This window comes from Phodopus roborovskii, unplaced genomic scaffold, assembly GCF_943737965.1.
Source record: "Phodopus roborovskii unplaced genomic scaffold, PHOROB, whole genome shotgun sequence".
In the NCBI taxonomy this organism is placed as follows: domain Eukaryota; kingdom Metazoa; phylum Chordata; class Mammalia; order Rodentia; family Cricetidae; genus Phodopus; species Phodopus roborovskii.
This window is the reverse complement of record NW_026125278.1, coordinates 2,411,132-2,435,537: the sequence shown is the minus strand read 5'-3', so window position 1 is coordinate 2,435,537 and position 24,406 is coordinate 2,411,132. Positions and strand designations below refer to the sequence as shown.

The 24,406-nt window shown below is 35.8% G+C and overlaps 1 protein-coding gene across 2 annotated transcripts in view; it reads left to right on the top strand.

The window, feature by feature from the left end:
• The window catches only part of Pkn2 (protein kinase N2), a 105,118-nt gene that overhangs the window by 29,911 nt on the left and 50,801 nt on the right, over positions 1-24,406 (top strand). For both annotated transcript variants that reach the window (XM_051194549.1, XM_051194544.1), the window contains exons 2-3: positions 9,922-10,222; positions 22,433-22,587. In XM_051194549.1, the coding sequence (XP_051050506.1) occupies positions 9,922-10,222; positions 22,433-22,587 (456 nt within the window). The remainder of the gene's footprint in view (positions 1-9,921; positions 10,223-22,432; positions 22,588-24,406) is intronic.

Sequence of the window (24,406 nt, the reverse complement as noted above, 5' to 3'; positions counted from 1 at the left end):
AGTTACAGATGGTTATGAGCCACCTTGTGGGTATTAGGTACCTAATCCTGAGTCTTCTGCAAAAGCAACAAATTTTCTTAACTACTCTCTAGCCAGAGTTTACTTAACTATTTTCTTGGCCAGTTCTAGCTCCCTCCAACTCTCTTCATCTACCTTTAGGAGGAATGTGCTTTCAATTATGATTATGTACTAACTTATCAAAACTAAAGTAAACCATATTCTAAGTTATTCAGAATGTATGTGTGTGTGTGTAAAATTTTAAATGACTGTTAAATCATGGCAGGTTATAATTAATAACAATGAATGTATCATAGAATAGAAAGTAACTGTTAAGCATCGTAAGTCAGAATCTACTTAAGACTGACTAGTTTATGTTGACTTTTTTGTATATTTGCTATTTATAAAGCTCATTTTCTTTTGTCTCTTTTATTAATTTTTTTTAAATTGGTGTAAAAATTAGTGGATTAGCAGCATCAAAAAGTTTACATCCTTCTTGGCTATCTCTCCTCTTTTGCAATTCTCTGACAAAAGAGCAGGGCCTTCTTGTTTGCTTTTTTTATTTGTCTATCTATTTACTTTTTTCTTCCTTTGGCTTTGGAGGGAGAAGTATACAGTTGGAGAAAATTGAGAGAACTCGTTACTATCTTCCTCATGACTAGAACTCCCTATTTGGTCTGCTTATTACCTTCTGTTTCTTAGGAGTGTGTGTTGTTTCGCTGTACTTACTAGATAGAAGGAGAGATAACCATTAAATCTTCTCAAGAACCAATGATATAACTCTGACTATCATTTTAGTTCAAGCAGGGGCAGCTCTTCTGTTTCTCCTTTTAGATAATTCCTAATCATTGCTCAAGTCTTAAAATACATATTACTTCCACAGAGTATCGTACAACTATTTCTTCAACATTTTAATCTAAAATTTGAGTTGCTTTTTGTGTGTTTGTTTTTCCTTTTCTTTGCCTTGGTCTTTTCCTCTATTGTATAATACAGTTTCTAGTTGTGACTTGTCTTTCCATTGGAATAATATTCCTTAAGTATAAAGGTTATGGTTCCTGAAATAGATTTTTATTGGGTACATTTGCAGAAAAATGGATTGTCATGTAACCATTCCACTCTTGTTGAGTTCATCAGTTTGTAATGCCGAACATTAAAGATGGATGGATAGACTCCAGGTTTCTCTCTGGAGTGAGTATTTGCAAATAAGCAAAGGGAGATTAAAATGATCCATATGGTCATAGAAATGAAATGATCCATGTAGTCATGGATTGTAGTTTTGTAAATTGTGTCTTTTCACCATTTTATGCCTAGTGTCCAGGAATAACATCTATTATAAATATTTAGTCAATATATTTGTTTTTTTTTTTTTTAACTATTATGTATGTACCTTATTTTGGGGGAGGATTGTATAGTTTATGTTTTCATAAAGATGGTGTGTGGGAAGATGTTAAGAAAACTAAAATTGCATTGTTTGCCATTTTTCTATAATATTGTTAACATTCCCTTTCCTCAAGTTAAATGGTGATGCTTCCATTAAGGGTCCACAAAAAGTAATAGGATATAATTAAAGAAACTACTTTGGGCCTGGATTGAGTATAGCTTCACTGTCAAAGGTCTTCTTCATACAGATACCCTGTGAATTTGGAAAAATATTAAGTGTTTTTTGTGTTGGTCTGAGCTGGGTTCACTGGTACAGAGCAAGTCAGCTGGTGGCTAGCTGGGTGTTCACTGTGGGCTCAGTGTCTGCCATCACAGTTGTAATAGTGGGAGCAACTGAGGACTTTGTTCTTTTCTAAGTGGGCTTCGTCTGTGTGGCTCCACCCTTTTTCCAGAGCTCACTGCACTTGATAGCAGAAGAGCCTTGGTTTTGGATAGCATTTGAAATTGCAAGAGTATAAGCAGAATCTTTGAGCCCTCATAAGACCAACCATGGAAATGTTCTTAACCTCACCTGCTGTCACTTCTACCACATACGGTTAGTAAGAGTAAGTCAAAAAACTACCCAGAGACAGAATGAAAGGAATGAGGAGTAATTCAGGGCCTTTTGTATCAGTACACCATTGCCTTCATAATGGTGGAATTTTCTTCATTTTTCTTAGCACAAATCAGACTATCATTTTGTTGCCAAATACTGCCCTGAATTTCCATTTTACTCATAGTAAAAATTATAAATACTTAAATTGGTAAAGGAGCCCTTGTGTGTTTTATTATATTCAAGTCAGTATTTATGATGCTGAAGGAACTATCATAAACCATTTGTGTGAAGGGATTGAAGTTAATATAGTTGCTGTACTAGTCAATATGAATATTGAAAACAAAATAACCAAACTGAGTGGCTCACACCTTTAATCCCAGCACTTAAGAGGCAGAGGCAGGCAGATTTCTGATCCAGGCCAGCCTGATCTATAGAGTGAATTCCAGGACAGCCAGGACCACATAGAGAAACCCTGTCTTGAAAAAACAAAATAAAGAAGGAAGGAGGGACGGGGAGAGGGAGAAACGGAGGGAGGGAGGGAGACACACACACAGAGAGAGAGAGAGAGAGAGGAGAAAGAGACAGAAAAGAAAGGAAGAAAGAAAGAAAACAGAATAACCATATGATCCAGGCATGCCTCTGAATACACATAACTGAAGGACTACAGATTGACTACAACACTCTTCACTATTTATAGAATCAACCTAGATGTTTGTCGGTAGATAAATGAATAAAGAAAATGTAGAATATGTACACTGGAGTTTTACTCAAGCTGAAAAAAATGAAATTGTCATTTGCAAGAAAATGGATAGAAATGGAGATTACCATGGTAAATGAAATAAGGCACCCCCAGAAAGACGAGTACTGTGTTTTCTCTCATATACAGAGTCCATATGAAGGAAGCACGCATATATTAAATTCCTAAGTCAAGAAAATAGAAGAGGGATTGTTTTGAAGAGGAAGGACACCTGCAAGAGTAGGGAAAGGATGTCAGAATTTATAGGGGGTAAATATGAGTAGAGTATATGACAGATGTATGAAAATGTCAAAAGGAAACTCATTGTGTACAACGATTATATGCTGATAATTGTTTTGGAGGCAAAGGGTAGGCAATGTAGGAGTTGTGTACCAGACAAATAGGGATATCTAGAACACAGACTTTTATGCTATGCATTCATGGTGAATTAGCTTTTGTCCTATTTGTACTTCATTGTCACATATCATTGCTACATTTTCAAACCTTGGGTCTGTATTCCAGGTGAAAGAAAAGAAGCTATGAACACCATCTCCAAGAAGGTGTTAGTTGTTCTCTTTAACAAGAATTGTCTATGTGGCTGTTTGTAAGCACAAGAAAGGCTAATGAAGTGAGAATTTTATCTGTACACTTGGATGCATCTGTCCAAAAGAAAATGTGAGGGAGGGTACCCAGTAGCCAGCAGTCTGCTTCAGGCCTGTGTGCCAGTAATGGCATTGTCGTTTGTGAGTCTAGCCTTTAACAGCTCTAGCCCAGAACAATTTTTAGTCCTGGGCATAACCACTGTTAGAATTGAGACATAGTATATTAAGGTAGTGTTGATGATAATAATAATGAGGAAATTGAAGTTTTAGTCTGATTGGAATATTAGAATTTATACATGATCATTTTGATTTTGAACACATTACTCTTCCTTCATGTTAGATTCTGATTTGGCCTTCTGTTAAATATCCATGTAGTGTGCGTGTGTGCGTGCTTGTGTGCGTGTGTTTGTTTCTAGACAAGGTTTCTCTGTGGCTTTGGAGGCTGTCCTGGAACTAACTCTTGTAGACCAGGCTGGTCTCGAACTCATAGAGATCCACCTACCTCTGCCTCCTGAATGCTGGGATTAAAGGCAAGCACCACCACCACCAGACTTTGTGTGAAGGTTTTGGAGCTGGTTTTCATGGGTTTCTTAAATAAATTGAACACTTAAAAAATGTCACTTTTATCTTTATACTACTGTGTATTGTTTCTAATAAGAAGTTAAAAACTAAAAAACAGAAAAACCAAGACCCTTTTTTGTTGTTAGCAAACTGGGAAGAGGGAAGGTGGTGGTATGCCTTGCTTGTGTTGGATAGCTCCTAGTAGGGCTATGTCTGAACTGATGTTGGATTCTTTGTTGAGATCTGGCCTCTGAAGTATAAAAGCATGGGTTATAGTGAAATAAGAGATGAAGACCTGTATTTTCCAGTATCCCCTATTTATGATTAATCTGTAATGAAAGTTATTTAGGTCAAGGCTTAGTTCAAATGTAGTAAATGAGTATTCTGAAGGGCCTTGTTAAAGAAGGTACAGTAGGAGTCAGAAGGCCACTGTGCTGAACCAGCCAGGTTACTGACTCTTAGTGATCTTAGATTATTTGCTTGGCTGTTGTGAACCCGATCACCTCAAACTTTAGTCAAAGAATTATACCAAATGATTTTTTAAATCCTTGTAGTCAAGATAGTACATGTATCATGACACCCAGTATTTTCATGGGTGTTCTAACATGTCTTGGCATCTATCAAGTCAGACTGTTTCATGTTTCTGAAATACAGCCTTTTCACGTCTCTGGGAAGTTTGCCAATGAGACATAAACATCCTTTCCTGTGTCCTCTTAAATGAAGTATTTGGTCACAAGCAGTGGTCTTTGTCTTCATCTTGATTTTCAAGTCTGGTTGTCTTATTTCAATATTTTCTTAGCTTTATTGTGAATTTATTGAAGTATAGTAGATTGAAAAATGCCAGTTTATGTTTTAGGCTAAAACCAGAATTTTATTGTTTCATAAAGTATGTATTTGGTAAATATAGCTTTAAAAACAACATATTTCTTCATTTGAAATACCTGGCTGGTAGTCTCAGCACTCAGAAGGCAGAGCCAGACAGATCTGTGTGAGTTCGAGGCCAGCCTGGTCTACAGAGCAAGTGCCAGGACAAGCTCAAAGCTATACAGAGAAACACTGTTTCGAAAACAAAACAGAAAAGAAATACCTGGCTGGCAGTAATATGGTTAACTTAGAGAAGATATGTAGTTCCACCTCTTATAGTAGAAATGCTTGAATCAAAAACTTAAATAGCAAATATATGGTATGTGATACCATTATACATTTTAAAATTTGACAAATTTGAAATGAAGTGAATGCTGCTTCTGGTTTCTTCTGAAAAATGTCCTTATTAGGCAGAATAAAAGAATAGAGAAAATTTATTTCCAAAGGCATATGTAAAATTTTTGAAGAACAGAGTTAAAAAAAAAAAAAAAAAAAAAAAAAAGATCCCTGTTAATAGTTTGACCCAGTGATAATCATGGCTATTTTGTTATCTTTTTCTAGTCTTATGTTAAACATAACATTTGAAATAAAAAAATATTGTATATGCTTAGCAGTATACTGAGATACATATGACTGTTGTGAGTGGGTTAATGGAAGTCATAAATAAGATTTGTTTTTCTGTAAATGTTTTGTTATGACACTTAAGTAGTATCCTGATTTTTTTTTTCTTTTTGCTGATGAGGATGAATTCTTTTATAGTTGTGTGGTTTTTAGCTAGCAGTAATTACTATTTATTTTCTTGTATTTATATAATTAGAATTGCTGAATCAAAAGAAATCATGAGTTTCTATTTATATTAATAACTTTCTCTTAATGCTATTAGTCTTAGAGCTGTGTGAATAGTCAGTGATATGAGTTTTAAAATCTTTGTCAAGTGGACAAAAAGTGGAGTAGTCTTTTGTCAAAGCAGCAATTTTCTTTAATGAAACTAATTCAGATGAATTTTTTTAACTTTTATATTGGAAATTTGTTTTTCTCAGTTATCTGTCTGATGTTGTACTAATTATCTCTAGTCTCTTACTTAAGCTATTACTTAAGCTATCTTACTTGAATTTTTAAATTTATTTTGTTTCCTCTGAAAATCCTTGTAATTTTTGTTTTGTCTATTCATGTAGTTGTTTTTATCATTCTGCCAATTGAAACATCTTTTCTTAATCATTTCAGCTGTAAAGATGATTCTTAGGGCATTAATTTCACAGATGGGTTCACGTTTAAAATTTGAATGTTGCCTTACAGATAAAAGATGACAGAAAAATTAGTACATATTAAGTATAGGTGGGATTGATAGTGAAAACCATGTTTTAAACAGTTTTGGTCAGTCATTTGGTAATGTTGGACCTAGTAGTTTTAAAAAACATTTAATCCTTTGAAAAACAGTAAAACTAGAATGTCTGTAAACAGCAGACTTTAGATTATTTTAATTAGAATGGCTAAGCCTGCAGTTTCCATGATAAAATAGGGAAAATGTGGGTCTTTGTGTCTAGTTAAGCTTTATGTCTAGAATTAGCTCATGGACTTGATTTCCTCTCGTTCTCGTACTTTCAGAGTGTATTAGTGAATTTAAAAGGAGCTTTGTAATTAGGATTGTTGTTTTACAGTGTAGCAGTGGGGACCAAATTGAGGACATGGGGCATGTTAGTCAACTCCCTGCCAGTTTGTTTTTTCAGATAAGGTCTCACTACGTAGCTCAAGCAGGCCTTGAACTGTGTGCTAGTAGGCCAGTTAGTCTCAGTTTTCCTGTGTTTGCCTGTCAAGTGCTGGGATAATAGGCATATGCCAGCCACTACACTGTACTTTCTGTAGAAAGATGTTCTGAACTAGTGGATAAAAGCATGAAGCTAGTAATTATGTAGGTAGTCAGTTCCCCCTCAGCAGAAAATACTAAGGCAGAAGTTGCTGCTAAGGATTTCCCACTGGTTGTGAACTATTTTCCTATAGCTAATTTAGTTTATTCAGGTTATGAGTATTATTTCATTGACTGGTAATAGTTCCTGTCATTACAGTTGATTTTGTTTTGGGGACAGCATCACAATTTAGGGAAGTAAATACCTTATTTTGTTTATTGTAAATGTAAGGAACTTAGGGTTGTTTTAAAATAAACTTTAGGTTGAGTCTAACTAAAATTTAAAAAGTTAAATTCTAACTAAAATGTTTCCAAAGGACAGTGGTCGCACATGCTGAAGGCAGAAGCAGGAAGATCTCTATGAGGCTAGGCTGGCCTACAAAAGAGGTCTAGACTAACCAGGGCTGTATAGTGAGACTGCTTTAAAAAAGGCTGTGTAGGGCTGGAGGATATTCTAACCTTTTTGGAGTCTGAAGTCTGGTATCTGTAATATTTGTTTATCCTAAGTTATTGGCTATATTGTGTACATCTCTTGTTTCTGTCCTAAAGGCATTTGACTCATATCACAGAAAAAGATAAGAGTAAAAATATGGTTACTAAAAAGTCAGATTTGTGGAAGAGGGAGCCAACCAACCTGTTATCAGTCGAAGTTCATACCTGACTTTTTGATGGTGAAATCCTAGTTTGCTGCTGCACTTCCAGGAGCATTCTTTTTAACAGAAAAGAGGGAAGCACGAGGTTTTAATGCGTGCGTGCGTGCGTGTGTGTGTGTGTGTGTGTGTGTGTGTAAACTATTTTAAATGGCATATCGTTTTTGTATCTTTTTTTAAAAAAACGTTTATCAGTCAATTACAACCCTGCCCTCAAATTGCTCTTAGTCTTTGCAGAAATCAAGTAACAAAAGGGATAATTATTTAAACTAGATCCATGGTACCATCACACAGGAGAGTCATTTAACTCCTAAGGGAGAACACTGGCAGGAAATTCCTCCCCAGGAAGGTTACCATGAACTTTGAAACAAAAAGTTACCCAGGCCAAGAAGGAACTTGGAAGAAATAGTTGGAGACAGAGAGGTAGTATATCCCAAACTTGTGTGGTGATGGAGCCAAGAAAAATGGTCTCTCAAAGTAATTTCCCACAACTTGATAGTGTTGGAGTTTGGAGACCAATCTGAAGAAAAAAAAGTTGAAGTAAGTAAGGGCCATCAAAGAATTCACACCAAATATATTTGTATCTGTTTATTCTAACAGCTTTTGAAGCTGATATATAAATATTTAATTTTTGGTTCAACTTGTATTGTTACTGTATACCATGACTAAGTTGTTAAAACACAAATATTAAGGTAGTTGGACTAAGGACTTGTGCCTTATTGCATAACATTAATCCAAGGACTTGTTAAAGTGATTCTGTGACATGTTTTGGTTAACTTACAAGAATTGAAATAAAAATACCTAGTTGAATTAGTTAAAGTCTTTTTTCATCTTAAGTATTTTTTGCTTCAGTCTGCTTTACATAAGTCTGTACAGAAGGAATTTCTTTTTCTTTGGCAGTCATATGTCTGGTGTTTCCAATACCTAACTTGAGGTGAATTGGAAACTACAATGATGAGACTCACATTGGAGTATAAATGTTGAAGGAACTGGAGATGTAGCTGAGTGGTACAATGCTTGACTAGCATGTGAAGCTTGAGTTTTATCGCACTTGAATGAATGAATGAATGAATGTTGAAGAATTTCACCCTAGATACAATTAGAAAAATTACATTTAAAACCAATAGTCACATTTCAGGAATTAGCTTAGGTGAGATGCATGGAGTACAGTATAAAAATCATATAGGCATGCATATGAAATTTTTTTTTTTTTTTTTTTTTGGATAATGTGTTTTGTTTTGTCGGACTGTCAAGGAGATCTTAGACATAAGAATGTTAGAAACCAATGAATAGAAATCAGCTTCTTCATCTTTTATATAAGATGCCACTATTAGTTCACCTTTCCCCCTACTTTGCCTGATACATATTTTTATTAGAGATTAAGAACTAGATGTAAAAGGTATATACCAAAATTTTAATAGTACTTGCTCATACGTGTGTGTGTGTGTATGTGTGTGTGTATGTGTGTGATGAGTTTACAGGGATATGAACGAAAACCTTTTATTTCATTAGTTCTGTATTTCCAGAGGTAGGTAAACATGCTGTACAGTGAACTGTTTACCTCTATTATATCTCATCAGCCAATCAGCTCTTCTCAAAGGGAACCAATATGTGATTCCTCTCAGAATTTACAAGTGTTCAAAGCAATGCTATTAGACTAATATCTATTATTATTACTCTAATGACACAAGTGAAAGTAGTTAAGATGTAACTTTGACTGTTTTAAATGTAGATTGGATTTACCTAACGTTCCATTTTAAGAAAAATAATTATACAGGTACTTTTAAAGACATAATTTAGAGTTATCTTCTGCTAATAATTTTCTGTTTTTGTATTGCAAACCAAATTTAGCAGATGAGATAGTCATGAAAAATATATATGGAATTCTGAATACTGTCTTCACAAGCCTAATATGCACTGTGATATGATAAAAAGTGTCCAGGAAGGTGTTCCTTTGTTTTGCTTAGAATGTCTTAAATTACCAAATAGCTCTGAAAGGCCACTTATACTATTGTTCAGATTTCATAGGTAATTAAATTGAGTTCTTAAAGATTAAATAACCTGTCTAGAGTTTATAGTGTAAGAGTGACAGTTTAACCATCTTTACACAACCCTGTGATGCCTTTATACTGTACATGAATGTTGATTTATGTACTTAACTAGATTATTTGAGATATAAAACTGCTGTATAGCCCAGACTAACCATTAACCTTGCAATCCTTCTGCCTCAGCTTCCCTTAGGGATTAAAGGTATGGACCACTATGCCTACCTCATTTTAATGTAAGTGTATTTGTCAAATAATATTACTTAGATAGTAGCTAGAGTATCCCACATGTTGGTTTTCTGTGTACTTTAGGAGCTTGTCCTGGAACTAGCTCTTGTAGACTAGGCTGGTCTTGAACTCACAGAGATCTGCCTTCCTCAGCCTCCCAAGTGCTGGGATTTAAGGCGTGTGCCACCACTGCCTGGCCCATGTGGTTTTAATGAAGGGAAATGAATACACTGTTGCCTATTAAGTAGAAACTTAAATGTAATTCAGTTAATAACTTATCTCTTCATGATGCAAATACTTATCCCTACATGTGCTTTTCTAGATTCCAATATTGTATGTTTGTTTATGTATTTCTTCTAGGGAGATTCCCGGAGTCTTCCATTTTCGGAGAACGTGAGTGCTGTTCAAAAATTAGACTTTTCAGATACAATGGTGCAACAAAAATTGGATGACATCAAGGATCGAATAAAGAGAGAAATAAGGAAAGAACTGAAAATCAAAGAAGGAGCTGAAAATCTGAGGAAAGTCACAACTGATAAGAAAAATTTGGCATATGTAGACAATATTTTGAAAAAGTCAAATAAAAAATTAGAAGAATTACATCACAAGCTACAAGAATTAAATGCACACATCGTTGTATCAGATCCAGAGGATGCTGCAGGTACTGTACTTTCTTTGATGTTTATGTGGTATATTAGCAGAATATATGTCCTTCCAGAGAACTGTAAGTTTTATGACTGTAGTTTTTAGCTGTTTTAAAGGTACAGATTATTCTCTCTGGTTAACCCTCCTTTATATACCATGCAGGTGAGTGAGTTGATGGCTGTGAAAAAATGAAGCATTTACTTAGAGATAAGCAGCTGTTGTATTCATTTATCCCCAGTCTGTAGGACAGGATGAGCAGCTATTGTCTAGTATTGTTTTGCAGTGAGTCAACCACATGCTTTTAACCTTATGATCAGTAGCGGAAGTTTGTTAGGTGACTTTTAAAAGTGAAAAAGTTATTCCTTGTGGCTGACAAGGTAGCTTTCCACCAAGGACACGTGCTTCTAGCCTGAGTCCTGGAGCCTGAAGACTTGAGACCTTTTAATAATACCCCATACCCACAGAGTGAAAAGACACATTTTCTCATGACTTCCATTTGCCCTCTCCCAAATAAATAAATGTGTAAAAAAATATGCATTCTGTGAAAATAGATAGCTGAGAGTTTATAGCCATTAATCAAATTTATCACCTTGATGCTTTGTATATGGAGAACCTGAATAAAGCACCTCCATTATCAGGCTTATTGTTTAATAAGAAAAAAAAAAAAAGTAAAAAACAAAACAAAACCCCAAACTTATCTTTCACTTCTCTGTAAGTATAGACAATAAGAGGGAACTGTAACATATGTTTCCAACCTAAGGCCATTATTTTTAAAGAGTCAACACATATTAGAATTTTTTCAGTACAAAAAGTAAAGGTAGGAAAATTGTCTCTCTCCTTCAGACCACTTCCCTAAAGCAGCATTGCTTTTTTGTTGTTCACACCATTATCCACTTATCAATATGTATATTCTTTCTATAACTTTATACAAAACATTTAAGACACTTGTGGTGTAATAGTTTTTGTTATTGCAAAGCTGATATTTTGAGTGAAGTATTATTAAGTGATATAACTCTTTGCAGTAAATAACAGGACAAAAGAAAAGTCACTTATTTTAGATGAGCATGTGGTTAGCTGGTAAGGGTTAATAAGTGTAAAATTAACTAAAAAAAAATAGAAAATACAGTATTTAATATTCCTCCTTTATTTTATTACCTTCTATATCTGGGACTTAGAACTTTTACCAAGAGGAGGCTCTGTATATAGACTTCAACCATGTACAAGGATTTAATCTTTAAAATGACGTAAATAGTAGGAAACCAGTCTTTCTGTTTTAGGGCTGAAAAAATTGCAGTTATGAATTAATTTCCTCAGAATAGTCAAACTAGTTATACACTTTCTATTCTTCAGCTAGTAGTCTCTTACCCACAAATTTCATAATTATATTATAAATGGAAACATGTATTGTGAAAATTCCGTTTTTAGTAGTAGTCTTTTATAAACTATGATAGTCTGTTGTGTTTGGTTTGCTGCCAAGGTACATGTCTTTCCTATTGCGTCTTTAGAAGTCTAAAATAAGAAACTGGTAGAGCTTTAAACTCTATTTAGAGAAAGTATTTTTTTCCTTCATAGAATACTGAGAATTGCCTTGTGACTCATTAAAATATGAGCATTTTAGTAACACAAAATGTAGCCCATTTGGTTTGTCTAGTCCTCTTTAAAAATTAATTTTATTGGAATAAAAATTGCCTATGATAAATAATTGTGAATGGTTTATATATATGTTTCAGTATATGATTTGATGGTTTAAACTTAATGTATCTAGGGACATGCCATTAGATCTATGGTTCCATCACTTTAATGCATCCCTTCTTTACCTTCCCAGGCAGTTTCCATTCCCAGTCCTCATTCCTGGAAGCTACTAATAGTGTTCAACACATAACATTAAATCGTTTCGAATATTATATTGACCATCTCTTTAAAGATTTATTTGTTTTTATTTAATGACTTCCTTTAAGCCCTACTGTCAAATTCCTGAGTTCCTTCAAAAGACAAGCTGGATAGCTTTGTGTGTGTTACTAAAACTTGTATGGATTTACAAAGAACTGAATGATTAGAGTCATTAAAATAAATAAATAAAAAGTAAAATGTAGGATGTCAAATTACTAGTTTTCAAAGTATATTTTAAAGTGTACTAATTAAAACAGCATGATATTGCCATAAAGTAGACATATCAACTAATGAAGTAAGCTGCCTCAGAAATAAGCCTATACATTTATGGTCAATTTTGACAAAGTACTAGGAATGCACAATAGAGAAGGCTTCTTTAATGAATAGTGTTTAGGGAAGCTGAAAACATGTAGAAAAATAAGATGGACCCTTAACTTACACTTCTACCAGAATATATTAAAGATGGATTAATGTTTAAATGTAATATTTGAAATTATAAGTAAATATAAACAAATATTTGAAATTATAGAGGCAAACTCGGAGAGTATATTCATGTAATTGGCCTGAGTAAGGCCTTTGAAAAATAGATAAATGATAAATGGGACTATAGTGAATTTTAAAGTCTTTTGCATGACAAAGGAAATAATGGATTGGAGAGACAACACACGTGATGCAGAAAATATGTGCAAATCATGTATTAAGGTGCTTTTCACGAAACTTAAGACTACTTGAATAGAGTTGTAGGAGTAGTCTGTGGATATTTTTGAGACAAATACAAATGTGTGTGTGGGGTGTGGTTAAAAAAAAACAAAAAAACAAAGCAGAAACCCTAAAGATAGGCACTTCTCAGAAGACATGCAAATGGAAGTGTTCAATACCCAATCATTGGAGAAATGTAATTGAAATCCACAGAAAGATATTTCTTCCCTTCTCTTAGGTGGGTTATTTATTTAGAAGTTGAAGAATACATGCTGGCAAGATTGGAGAGAAGGAAGTCCTTGTGTATATTTGGTGGTATCGCAAGTTGGTGGAACTAGTCTGGGAAACAGTATGGAGGTTTCTCATAAACAAAGATAGAAAAAGTAGGTTTCCGGTAAGAGTGTGTGCACGGTCCCCATTCAGTCTCTAGCAATACAAATGCAAACAAAAGATTCATTACTCTGTCCGGCTTCTGGGTATTTGATCAAAGAAGTTAAAATCATCACACCTAAGAGGTGCTGGGTGCAACCAAATGTTCCTTGCAGTATTTTCCACCATAGCTAAGCTGTGGGAGCAGTTGACACGGTCATCAATAAACAAATGAATTAAAAGTAGGCTTAAGTCTGGGAACTCTAACAAGCACCAAGCCTCATTACCACTGCACCCTCATGTGCTTTTACATATATGGGGAATACCATCATACCCTTAAATATCTGGAAACATGGGTGAACCTAGTGGGAATTATCATTAGGACAATAATGTATGGAAAGAGACAAGTGATATATATATATACATATATATATATATATATATATATATATATATATATATATATACACACACACACACACACACACACACACACACACACACACACACACACACCAGGCCATTTGCATACATAGCCAAAAACATTCAACTCAGAAATAGAGCACAAAGAGCTGGTTAATTAGCTTCATTTGGGCGTTTCTGGTGTAGAAATGAAACACCATATTGTATATTCACCAATGAAAAGTAAAATTCTTTAAAAAGGACATTATTTTTAGCACACATAAAAATTAAGGATGTATGGTTAGTTGAGACTAAATGTACCATACATGAATGATTACCAATCTCTGTAACATGGAGCTGCAGTCTAAGTGTAAATCAGCACCTAATACTCCAAAAGGAACAATTTGGGAAAGAATCATTTCTGAGTCTTGGTTTCTTAAATGAATCATTCTTTAAAAAGAGGCTAAGAAAATTATGCTGGGCTTTGTGGTGCCCCATTATTAGATAGCTGAGACAGGAGGGTTAGGAGTTCAGGCCAGCCCGGGTTAGGCTAACTGAATAGTGGATTGCAGGCCAGCTAGTGCTACACAGTGCAGCTCTGTCAAACAAGAAAACCACAGCATGTGTCAGGCATGGTGGTACAAGAACCGGGGAGGCCAAGCCAAATTGTGAAACTCTGTCGCAAACACAAACCCAACACACGCAGCAGGGTTTCAGTGCCCTGGTTTCACCTTTAAAAAAAAATATGTATTTCTTGTGGGGGTTGTGTGTGTGTGAGAGAGAGGGGGAGGGGGCAGAGGGAGAGAGAGAGGTAAACATGCCACATGTCCCAGAGTTTGATCTCTGATTGAGGTTAACCCCAAGTGCCATTATCTACTAAGTTATATCCCTGACCCACTGTTTCATGTGAGTGATGTGAGTGTGTTTTCTATCTTCTCATACCATCAAAATACACTGAACAATTACAATTATTAATCTAGCGATTATTTTCCTTAATATCTAGTACACATGCACTATGCCGTTGTCTTAGTCTGTAAGTAACAAAATTGAGGTTTGTGCTTGTTTTTTTTCTGAGAGTTATTAATCTTATCTTTTTTTCCCCAATGACTGAAGTATAATTTATTAAACCATTCTTGAACAGTAGAAATAGAAATTTAATTTTCCTGTTGTCATCCAAATGTGGTGTGAAAATAAACCTGAATTTTATGTGTAGTATAATATAAACAATGGGCCCAACAGTGAAACACATGCCTTTAATTCTAGCATTTAAGAGGCAGAGGCAGGCAAATCTCTTGAGTTCCAGGATACCCGGGAGTATACAGAGAAACCCTGACTCAAAAACCACAAAAAGAAAAAAAAAAGGATGGAATCTAAATCCATGGAGTTGTTTCTTACATAATGTCTCAGTAGGGATACCATCTAATGAATTTCTCACTCTTCAACAAACATTTTGAATTTTAAGAATCACTTTTTTTTCCATCCCTGGATTTGTTTCCTAATCACTATCATCATATATGATAAAATAGTGTCTGAGTCGTTATTATTTCAATTATTCTTATTTTTATTATTTTTATCTTTATAATTAATGTGTTTTAGTGTTTTCCCACATGTATATGTGTACCACATGCATGTCCTTGCCAAAGGAGAACAGAGAAGATTAGACTGTGAGAACCTGGGTCTTGTGCAGCAGCAGCAAATACTCTAAACTGCCCAGCCATTTCTTCAGCTCTACTACTTGAATTCTTTGATGTACTTAAAAAAAAAAAAAATGCTATATGGTAAACTTAGCTTTGCTTTTTTTGTTGTTTATTTTGTTTTTTTGTACCATCCTGATAGTTAACTTATTTTCAACTTACTGTAGCCTAGAGGAAGCCTCAAAGAAGGATGACTCAGGTCAGTTGGCCTGTGGGTATATATATCATAGGTTATTCATTCACCAAGGATATTGGAGTTAGTGTTCTGTTCTAGACAATCATCAGCCAAGCTGCTGATGATATTCATGAATGGCATTTTGTATGAGTAAGACTTCACTTTTATTTTGATACATGCCTAGGACTAAGATTGCAAAGATATGCATGTCTTAGGGTTTCTGTTGCTGTGAAGAGGCAGAATAATCATGGCAACTTTTATAAAGGAAAACATTTAATGGGGTGGCTCTGTTATAGTTTCAGAGGTTCAGTCCCTTATCTTCATGGCAGGAAGCAAGGAAACATGCAGGTAGACATGGTGCTAGAGAAGAAGCTTACATCTTGACTCACAGTCAACAGGAAGTAGTCTGAGATACTGGGCATGACTTGAGCATATGTGATACCTCAAAGTCTGCCTCTACAGTGACACTTCCTCCAACTAGACTACCTACTCCAACTATGTGCCACTTCCTTTGGGGGCTGTTGTCTTTCAAACCACCACAATGTGCTATAGTGTCTTTAAACCTAAAAGAGACTGCCAAATATTTTAAGGGAAACTGTTTTATGTGTTCTCACCAGCAGTGCATGGGGAGTCTGTAATACCACATGCTCTCCAGCCCTTAGCATTTCAGGTGTGTTTTGTAACCAGTCTAAGGTGTGCCGTGGTTGGCAGTGTGTCTTGTTGTGATTAGAGAAAGGAAGCAGAAGGATAAAGCATTAAGGAGAATGTAAGAGGGAACTTCATATGCCTTGTGTTTATATAAAGAAGTGCAGAGTTTATATACAGAATGAAGTCCCCTTTCCTAGAAGATGCAGTGTACCGCTTTCAGACAATAAGATGCAACATAGAAGCAATTCTGAATTCACACTGGGAATTAACATTGTCTTACCTTAATCAAAAGCTGCCATACCTCACAGTCTTACTCATGTCCATTGTTTGTAATGCTCTAAGAAACCTAATCAAAGTTGGTGTGAGTTTATTAAATAGCAAAATTGCTTTAGTTTATAACTTCTGACAACATTCAGTATGAATATACAAAATATGAAGGCTCCATTACATTTTGAGTAGATTACAGGTGATTATATGAGGTAAGTCTACCCGTAGAAAATTTAGACTTTGCAGAAAGTATGAACAGGAACATGACAAGTTTCTGAAGCACTTTGTTTTTAAACCAATTTGAGTACCAAGCGAAAACCAAAATGTTGGTTAGTAAGCAGTACTTAGTGTCTTATAGACTTGTAGACAAAAGCTTAAGGAAATGGGTAAGTGGATGAGTATGCTTCTATATAACATTTTATGTATTTCGATTTGTCCCAGTTTGCTTCAACTGTCTTTCCTCTTAACAGTTTTAAATGAAGTAAAGCATAAGCGTATGCTTAAATGAAGTAAACCATAAGCAGACACTCTGGCTGTACAAGTACACCTTGATAATTTTGAGTGTAGAGTCAGCTATAAATGAAAACCAAAGGTTACACATGATTGAGTTGACATCCAGCTAGATCATTACATAGTGTTATGGTTGCTCACCACTTGAATGACCTTCAAACCTTGTTTTTATTATTTATTAAAAAGAAAAATAAGCTAGCCAGTATGTTCCAAGGGTGTTTTGTGAACAAGATGTTTTAATAAAGTATGTGTCAAACATAAGGCACTTAAGTTCACTGAATCATAATGTGAAACCTTGCTGGGTTTAGTAAAATCCTAAGAAAAGTTTTTTAGCACAGAGAGGAAAAACTTAGTGTCAACCACATTCCTAATCTCAACGAGGTTCAAGGTGGACTAGAGAGATGCCTAAGAGCACTTGATGCTCTTGGGGAGGGCCTGAGTTCAGTTCTTAGCACCCACATAGCAATTCACATCCACTGTAACTCCAGTTCTACAGGAGCCAGTGTCCACTGCTCCTGTATGTGAGCACCACATGCATGTGAGGGACTTACATACATGGAGGCAAAACACATGTACACATGGAATAAAAATAAATATTTTTAAAAGAACAGTTAGGGAAACGATTGACCTAAAGATCTTATTCCTGTGTTCTAAACCTCTAATATGTCTTTGAAGTACTTACTCAGTTGTGGTTGTATCAGAAATATTAAGAATGCCAGAATCATTCAGCAAGATGGCTTAGAGGAGGAAATTCTTCCCACCTAAATTCTTTCCCCAGGACACCCATGGTAGAAGCTGAGAACTGGCTCCTACAAGTTGTCCCACATTGTGATACATTGGCATGTGTCACTAGTGTGTGCATTACAAATGTTATTCAAAAAGAAAAAGCACCCAAAGCAGTGTCATCAGATTACTACAAATGTGTGATGAGGATGAGCGATAACAAATGAAGTGTCATCCCATTATACACACTCTACCTTCTGCTAACTCAAAAGCTCTGCCTCTAGCCAGGGTATGTTCTCTGAGCTGTACAGAGTTGGTAAACAGGAGGTGTCCTCTTGCCTTTGTCATGTCTTAGGTGGGACTCTTCACTTCAGAGCTACTTGTAAAGCTTTGCTTGTGTTTCCCATGTTAATGACCTCACCCTAGTGGCCATAATTAAAACTTGACATTCATGATGAACATCATCCTGGCCACCTTCACTTTCCCATTCAGATCACCAAGGCTTGGGTCTGTCTTTAATGAATCTGTAATTGTTTCTTTTCTTCTCTATACTTTTTCTCCACTCCAATTTAAACATTGTTACCAAGGATTATTTTTAACCTAGTATTCAGTAGGGAGTTGGGTTTTTGTTGATTTGGGAGTTGGTTTGGTTTGTTTACTTGCTGCCTTGTATTTTTTTTTCTTTTTGTTTTTATGAGGTGGGGTCAAACTTGGTAGGAGCCACCAGTGACCTGGGACTCCTGAGTGCTGCTAATGTTTTGATCCCATTGTCTCCTCATTTGTTTTCAGTAGTCTCCAGTCTCTATAAAACATAGCAGACTTGTAGCATATTAGAGACTCCCGTTATAACCTTACATCTGCAGACTACTTCAGTTTCTGCCATGAATCACAACTCGCAATTTTCCCCTTGCAGTTATGTTTGCTTTGTCTCTCTTGCCTCCCTATCCCTGCACACCCACATTTGTGTGTAGGGGTTTGCATACCAGTGAGACTCCCTTGGAGAAAGCAATTTTCCTTTGCAAGCTATTCATTAGAGATAGATAATGTCTTGGTTGGGGGTGGGAGTTCATGTCTTCTAACTCATCTCAGTGCTGGGATCCACTCTGGTTTGTATCTGTTCTATCCCTATTCATTTTTAAAAAATCGTTTTGGTACTTTCAATTTTATATATTAACTAAACTTATTTCATATCACACATAACATGTTAAATTTTTAAAAAATAAGTATTCTTTGAGAGTTCCATGTGTAAACAATATATCAATGTCGACTCCGTTTCCCTCCCTTTTCTACGACCTCCTCCTTTCTCCATCTCTTTCTCTTCTTCCCTCCTCTTCTTTTCTCTTCCTCTTCATCCACTGGAGCATGGGCAACTTAACCTGTGGCCACACCAAAGGACAGGTATCTACCTGAGCACCTATCAGCAGTACTTGCTCAGTTTGCATTGTGATCCTGGAAGTCAGTCAGGAGAGACCATACTTAGCTATTTCTCTAATTTCTAAATGAAAAAAGAAAAAAAGGAAAAAAAAAAGAGAGAGAGAGAGAGAGAGAAAGAAGAGTAGTATCTCATTAAAACAAAGCATACCAAAAGTCAGTGCTTTGAAAATTCCTTCTTTGTAAAGATTAAATGAAGAGGACTGTCTACTGCCTAGCTGAGCCTTGATTTAATCTATTATACCTTTGGTATGCTTTACGTATTGATCCTGCTAGTAGCTACAGTGCAGCCATGTAAAGTATGCAGTCGTAACTACACTGATAATTAACCTACAGTACAGACTCTAGAATCCTGGTTTACCTGTTCTTTTCCTATGCTCCTGTGTCCTTGAGACTGAAGTCAGTGTATACTACTTCCATAACTTTACATAAAGTAATAGTTCAGTGTCTGTCAGCCTACTATAATATACAAGAATATGCACCATTGCCACCGAAACATGTTTCCAGAGACTAGGAAATATGTTATATCTTCTGGCAAATATTGAGGTTTAATAAGGATCAGGAGAAACAGATAGGCCGAATAGATGTTTATTCAGGAGAAATAACTCACAACATAGACAGATGAACACCAGCAGCAGGTTCCTGGTCCCAAGATGCCTCCGGATGTTCTCCTGTCCCTGTGCTGAAAGCAAGAGAGCTCCCAGAGCCCTTTCCTCAGACTTAGTTCCCCCAGGTAACATCCGCCCCTGTCCCCACCCCCAGTGGGTGTGACCTGTGCCACAGGTGCAGACAAAGTGAATATCTCAATAGGCAAACCACATTGTTGTTGTTAGATAGTGCTAACTACTAGGAATTCACCTCATGATAGGACCTGTGTCCTTAACACCTTTACCCATTGACTCTCTGACCTATGTGGAACATGATGAGGGCAGCTTCATGTCATTTAAAGGAAATGTTTAGACAGGGATCGTTTCTCCCCTCATCCCAGGCTAACCACCATCCGCACTTTTACAAACAACACATTCCTGTTCTTGTCTCTGCAGAGGGCTTTGTACTCTCTTTACACTGTAGTTTTGTTGTTGTTTTATAAATGTGCTTTCATGGTAATTATGCCCAGAGCCTGTGTGATTTTGATTTTTTTATACAACCTTTATATAAAAAGGGGAAAGGAAGAATGTTTTCAGAAGGATATTGTGAATTATAACCTCAGCTGAGATTGTTTTCTATAGTAAATGTGGCCATTTGATAGCCATTAAATATTTACTATGCACCACACCCTTTTTATACATAACTCATTTAATCTTCACCATATCTCATGAGGCACATGGTGTTTTCATTCCAGAAGAAGAACATAGGGCACAGCCATTCAGTAATTTTCCTGTGTTCTCTTTTCCCTCCCCTCCCCCCTTTTTTTGTCCCCCTTTGAGACCACGTTTCTACCTGGCTGTCCCTGAACCGGCTCAGTAGACTAGGTTGTCCTTGAATTTAGAGGTCTGCCTGCCTCTGCCTCTGGAGTGCTGGGATTAAAGGCGTGCTCCCCCAAATTCAGCTATGGTAAGCACTTTTATCCCCTGTACTGCTATGGTTAATTATTCCTGTGTGCTAATCTGAAAGCATAGGTACATGTTATATCAACTTTCTATTAGAAGGTCTAGTTGCATCTTAAATTTGGCTAATTCAGTTAACATAGAAGCATTTCTTGAAGTGAATTCTAGCTAATAACTTGAAGGCTTTGTCTGAGTCTTGAAGTATATCCATCTCAGTTGATTACTTAAGGATTAATAGCATACATACTCCTGGGATACATGATTATATTGTTTTCATAAATATTCATATCTATATACAGTTTGGTATAGTTGCTTACAGGCTTTTAAATGCAAAACAGAATAAATGCTGAACACCTAATATAGCACAGCATTCAGTAGGGTAGGGGTCAAAACAATTGATTACATTCAAATCTGGTTTTGCCATTTAATAGCTGTATGACATTCTTAATCTCTTGTGTCCTGGTTTTCTTATTTGTAATACGAATGTAGTAGTTCAGGGCTGCTTGTGAAGATTGAGGTTTGCTCATTTGCATTTACTGTACTAATTATTTGGGTGTGTGTGTGGATGTTGGCATGCATATCACAGCATGCGTGTGGAGGTGAGAGGGCAACTTTCAGGAATCACTTCTTTCTCTCCATCATCATGTAGCTCTTAGGGATCAAGCTCAGGTCGTCAGCCATCACAGTAAGTGCTCTTACCTGCTGAACAGTCTTGTTTCCATATGTAATCATGTTTTAAAAAGCATTTTGATTAGTACTTTTATCTAGTAAATTGTATATAAATGGTATGTGTATGCGCGCGTGCATGTATGTTTTCTAAGGCAGAGTTGCTCTGTAGCCCAAGCGGGCCTTGAACTCAAGCTACTCCTATTTCTCCTGGTGAGATTACAGGTGTGACAGACATACTATGTCTGGCCTACTTGTTTGTCCTAACCTGTTGTTTTTCAATTAGGGGAACCAGTGTAGATACGAAAGAAACCAGTGACCTTCAATATGAACATTTAGAGACATAGTCAAAGTATTAGAAGTCAATTACCAAAAACATTCACTTCTGAAGTCATTTATATTTTGTTTTTAATGTAAATATAAACATGATATTTTGTACAGTATATAGACATAATATTTTATCTCTTTATCCTTACCTATCCCAATTTGATGTCAATGAACAGTTTCCCAATTTGATGTCAATCCTTAAACAATTTCAATTGTAGTTGAACATTTTCGCAGTATAAAACACAGTGTTAACATATTTATGCTTAATTCATTAGCACTTAATGTCAGCACCGCCTTTTAAATTACCAGGATAAAATTTGTGTAATATTTGGATATTTTATTTTGTTATTAATAATGTGACAAATGGAGAATATTATTATTGAACTGAATAGTTAAATTGCTGTGATTTAATTTAAAAGTAATAATATTGAAAACCTTGGATTGGCATAATTCAGCTTAAGATAGACTGCTTTCAAATTTACTTTTGTAACCTACACTGATCTCAACATCCTGTGTATAGCAATTGTACTGTGCTAGGCCCAAAGTGGTCATGTCTGTAAAGGATAAAACTAAATTAGCAAGTAGTTCTGCAACTCAGGTAGTTCCTTTGCTTGAATTACTTAATTCTTTATTATCTATAAACATAAGGAAATTCCATTTAAGTGACTTGAAACTCATTTCAAATTCTGTTATTCTTTAACTATATTAACCTACAGATTTTCAATGATAATTTTTATTAACGTTTATCATTTGTCAATATAATGGGTTTTATTGTGCTATTTTCACACATGCAGATAATGTTCTTTGGTTAGATTTACCCTGACATCCAGTTTTAAGCAGCGTTTGATCCTAGTAACATTAACATATTTTATACACAGATTGTCCAAGGACTCCAGATACTCCAAATAGTGACTCTCGTAGTTCTACTAGCAACAATAGATTGATGGCCTTACAGAAACAATTGGATATAGAACTTAAAGTAAAGCAAGGTGCAGAGAACATGATACAGATGTACTCAAATGGCTCTTCAAAGGTAAGCAAATCTCTAGTAGTTGTAGGTTACATATTTATGACTTTGCCTAATCCCTAAGATTCATTTGTTGCCCCAGTGTCAGTAAGAGGAGTACTTTGACGGTCACTGGCAGACTGACCTCCAGAGAGTGGTGGCCTGCCTCCTTATCAGTGTGAGCTCCCTCTGAGGTCAGCAGGTGACTCTCGCCTTTTAAAGCATTCCCGCTGCAAATAAGTGTCTTTTTTATTCCATTTAGTGCCATGGTGTTCATATATTTTTGGTTTGGGTTGATAATTTCGGAGTTTAAGCAGTACATAGTAATTCTAGCCTCAAAGTTGGAAAATACAAATAAAAAAATAGAAATGTTTTTAAAAGCAATAGTATAAAAATTGTGTGTTCTCTGAAAACCTAATGAACAATGAAAATGAACGACTTCTGTATTTGTGACATTTCTATAAACCTACAATTACATCAGAACAAGAAAGTCTATTCCCCCAACAGATGAATTTTCTAGTCACCAGCAGGCTTTGCGAAAGGGCAAGTGTAAAGCCAATATCCTAGCATCACTGATTACATGACATACCACTGTACATTTTTGAAATTCTAATGTTGGAACTACTATTGGAAAGTCAGTGTTGAGGGAGAAGTTAGTAATGAGAACATATGATTGAAGAGTACTATGTCAGGAAAAAAAAATATTGGGAACCTCTTGAGTCTTCCCAACATAAAGTTTCATAGGTTTTATGATTCTGAAACCTGGAATGCATTTATTATAAATTCTACCTATCTAATCTCAGTTATTTTAAAGATTCTTATCTTTGAATATTAGTGTTTCTTCATATTCTAAAACTCACATGTGTTTGTTGTTCTTCTGTGTGTTGCTTGTATGTTTGGACCCACAGCATGCGTAGAGGTCAGAAGACAACTGTGGAGTTAGTTCTCACCTTTCCCTGTGTGAATCCCAGGGATCAAATGTAGGCCATCAGGTTTGGCAGCACGTATCCAAACCTCCTCACTTGGCCCAGCGTGTGTGCAGTGTGTGTGTGTATGTGTGTGTGTGTGTGTGTGTGTGTGTGTGTGTGTAGCGCTTTGATAGAATGTGAAACAAGAGGGAAGGATCATTTCTTAATGTCTTACATCCCAGTCTTCCACTGAACAAAGAATGTGTATAATAAGTAAGATGTTAAGGTTAGTTATGAAAACTAGCTAGATTATATAACATTAAAAAATTTAGTGGAGTATGTTTATTTGATAGGCTGTTACTTCACTAATCTTTAATATTTACTATTTGAGATAAAATTACAATTTTCTGTTTCTGTCTTCTTATCAGTGCCCTCCATTCAAGTCCCTTCCTTATATTCGTGTCTTTGCTGTTTTATTCATGCCTTTCTGTTGAAAGGCCTACACTTATGCTGCACCAAAGCTGCTATGGGTTTATGTTTGCAGTGGTTGTGTCTTACCTCAACAGTCTCTCTGTTGTCTGGGTATTACATTCTTTCTACTCCCTCTTCCATGATGTTCCCTGATAGTATAGATGTCTTGGTTAGGAATGAGCACTCAATTGTCATTTGTTTTTGAAATCTGAGAAACTACAAATCTCTGCATTCCCCAAGTCTTCTCTGATTAATGCTTTTTTGAGACAGTGTCTCACTGTCTAGTCCACGCTGGCCTCAAACCCACAATCCTCCTGCCTTGGCCTCGCAAGTACTAGGATTATAGACATTTGCTAATGTGCCCAGCTTTATTAGCCTTTAGTGGTTTTATTATTGGCCTTTAGTATAGGAAATTTTTTATTTTTATAAAAGGTTATGAAATGTTCTACTACATGATGCCAAGCATT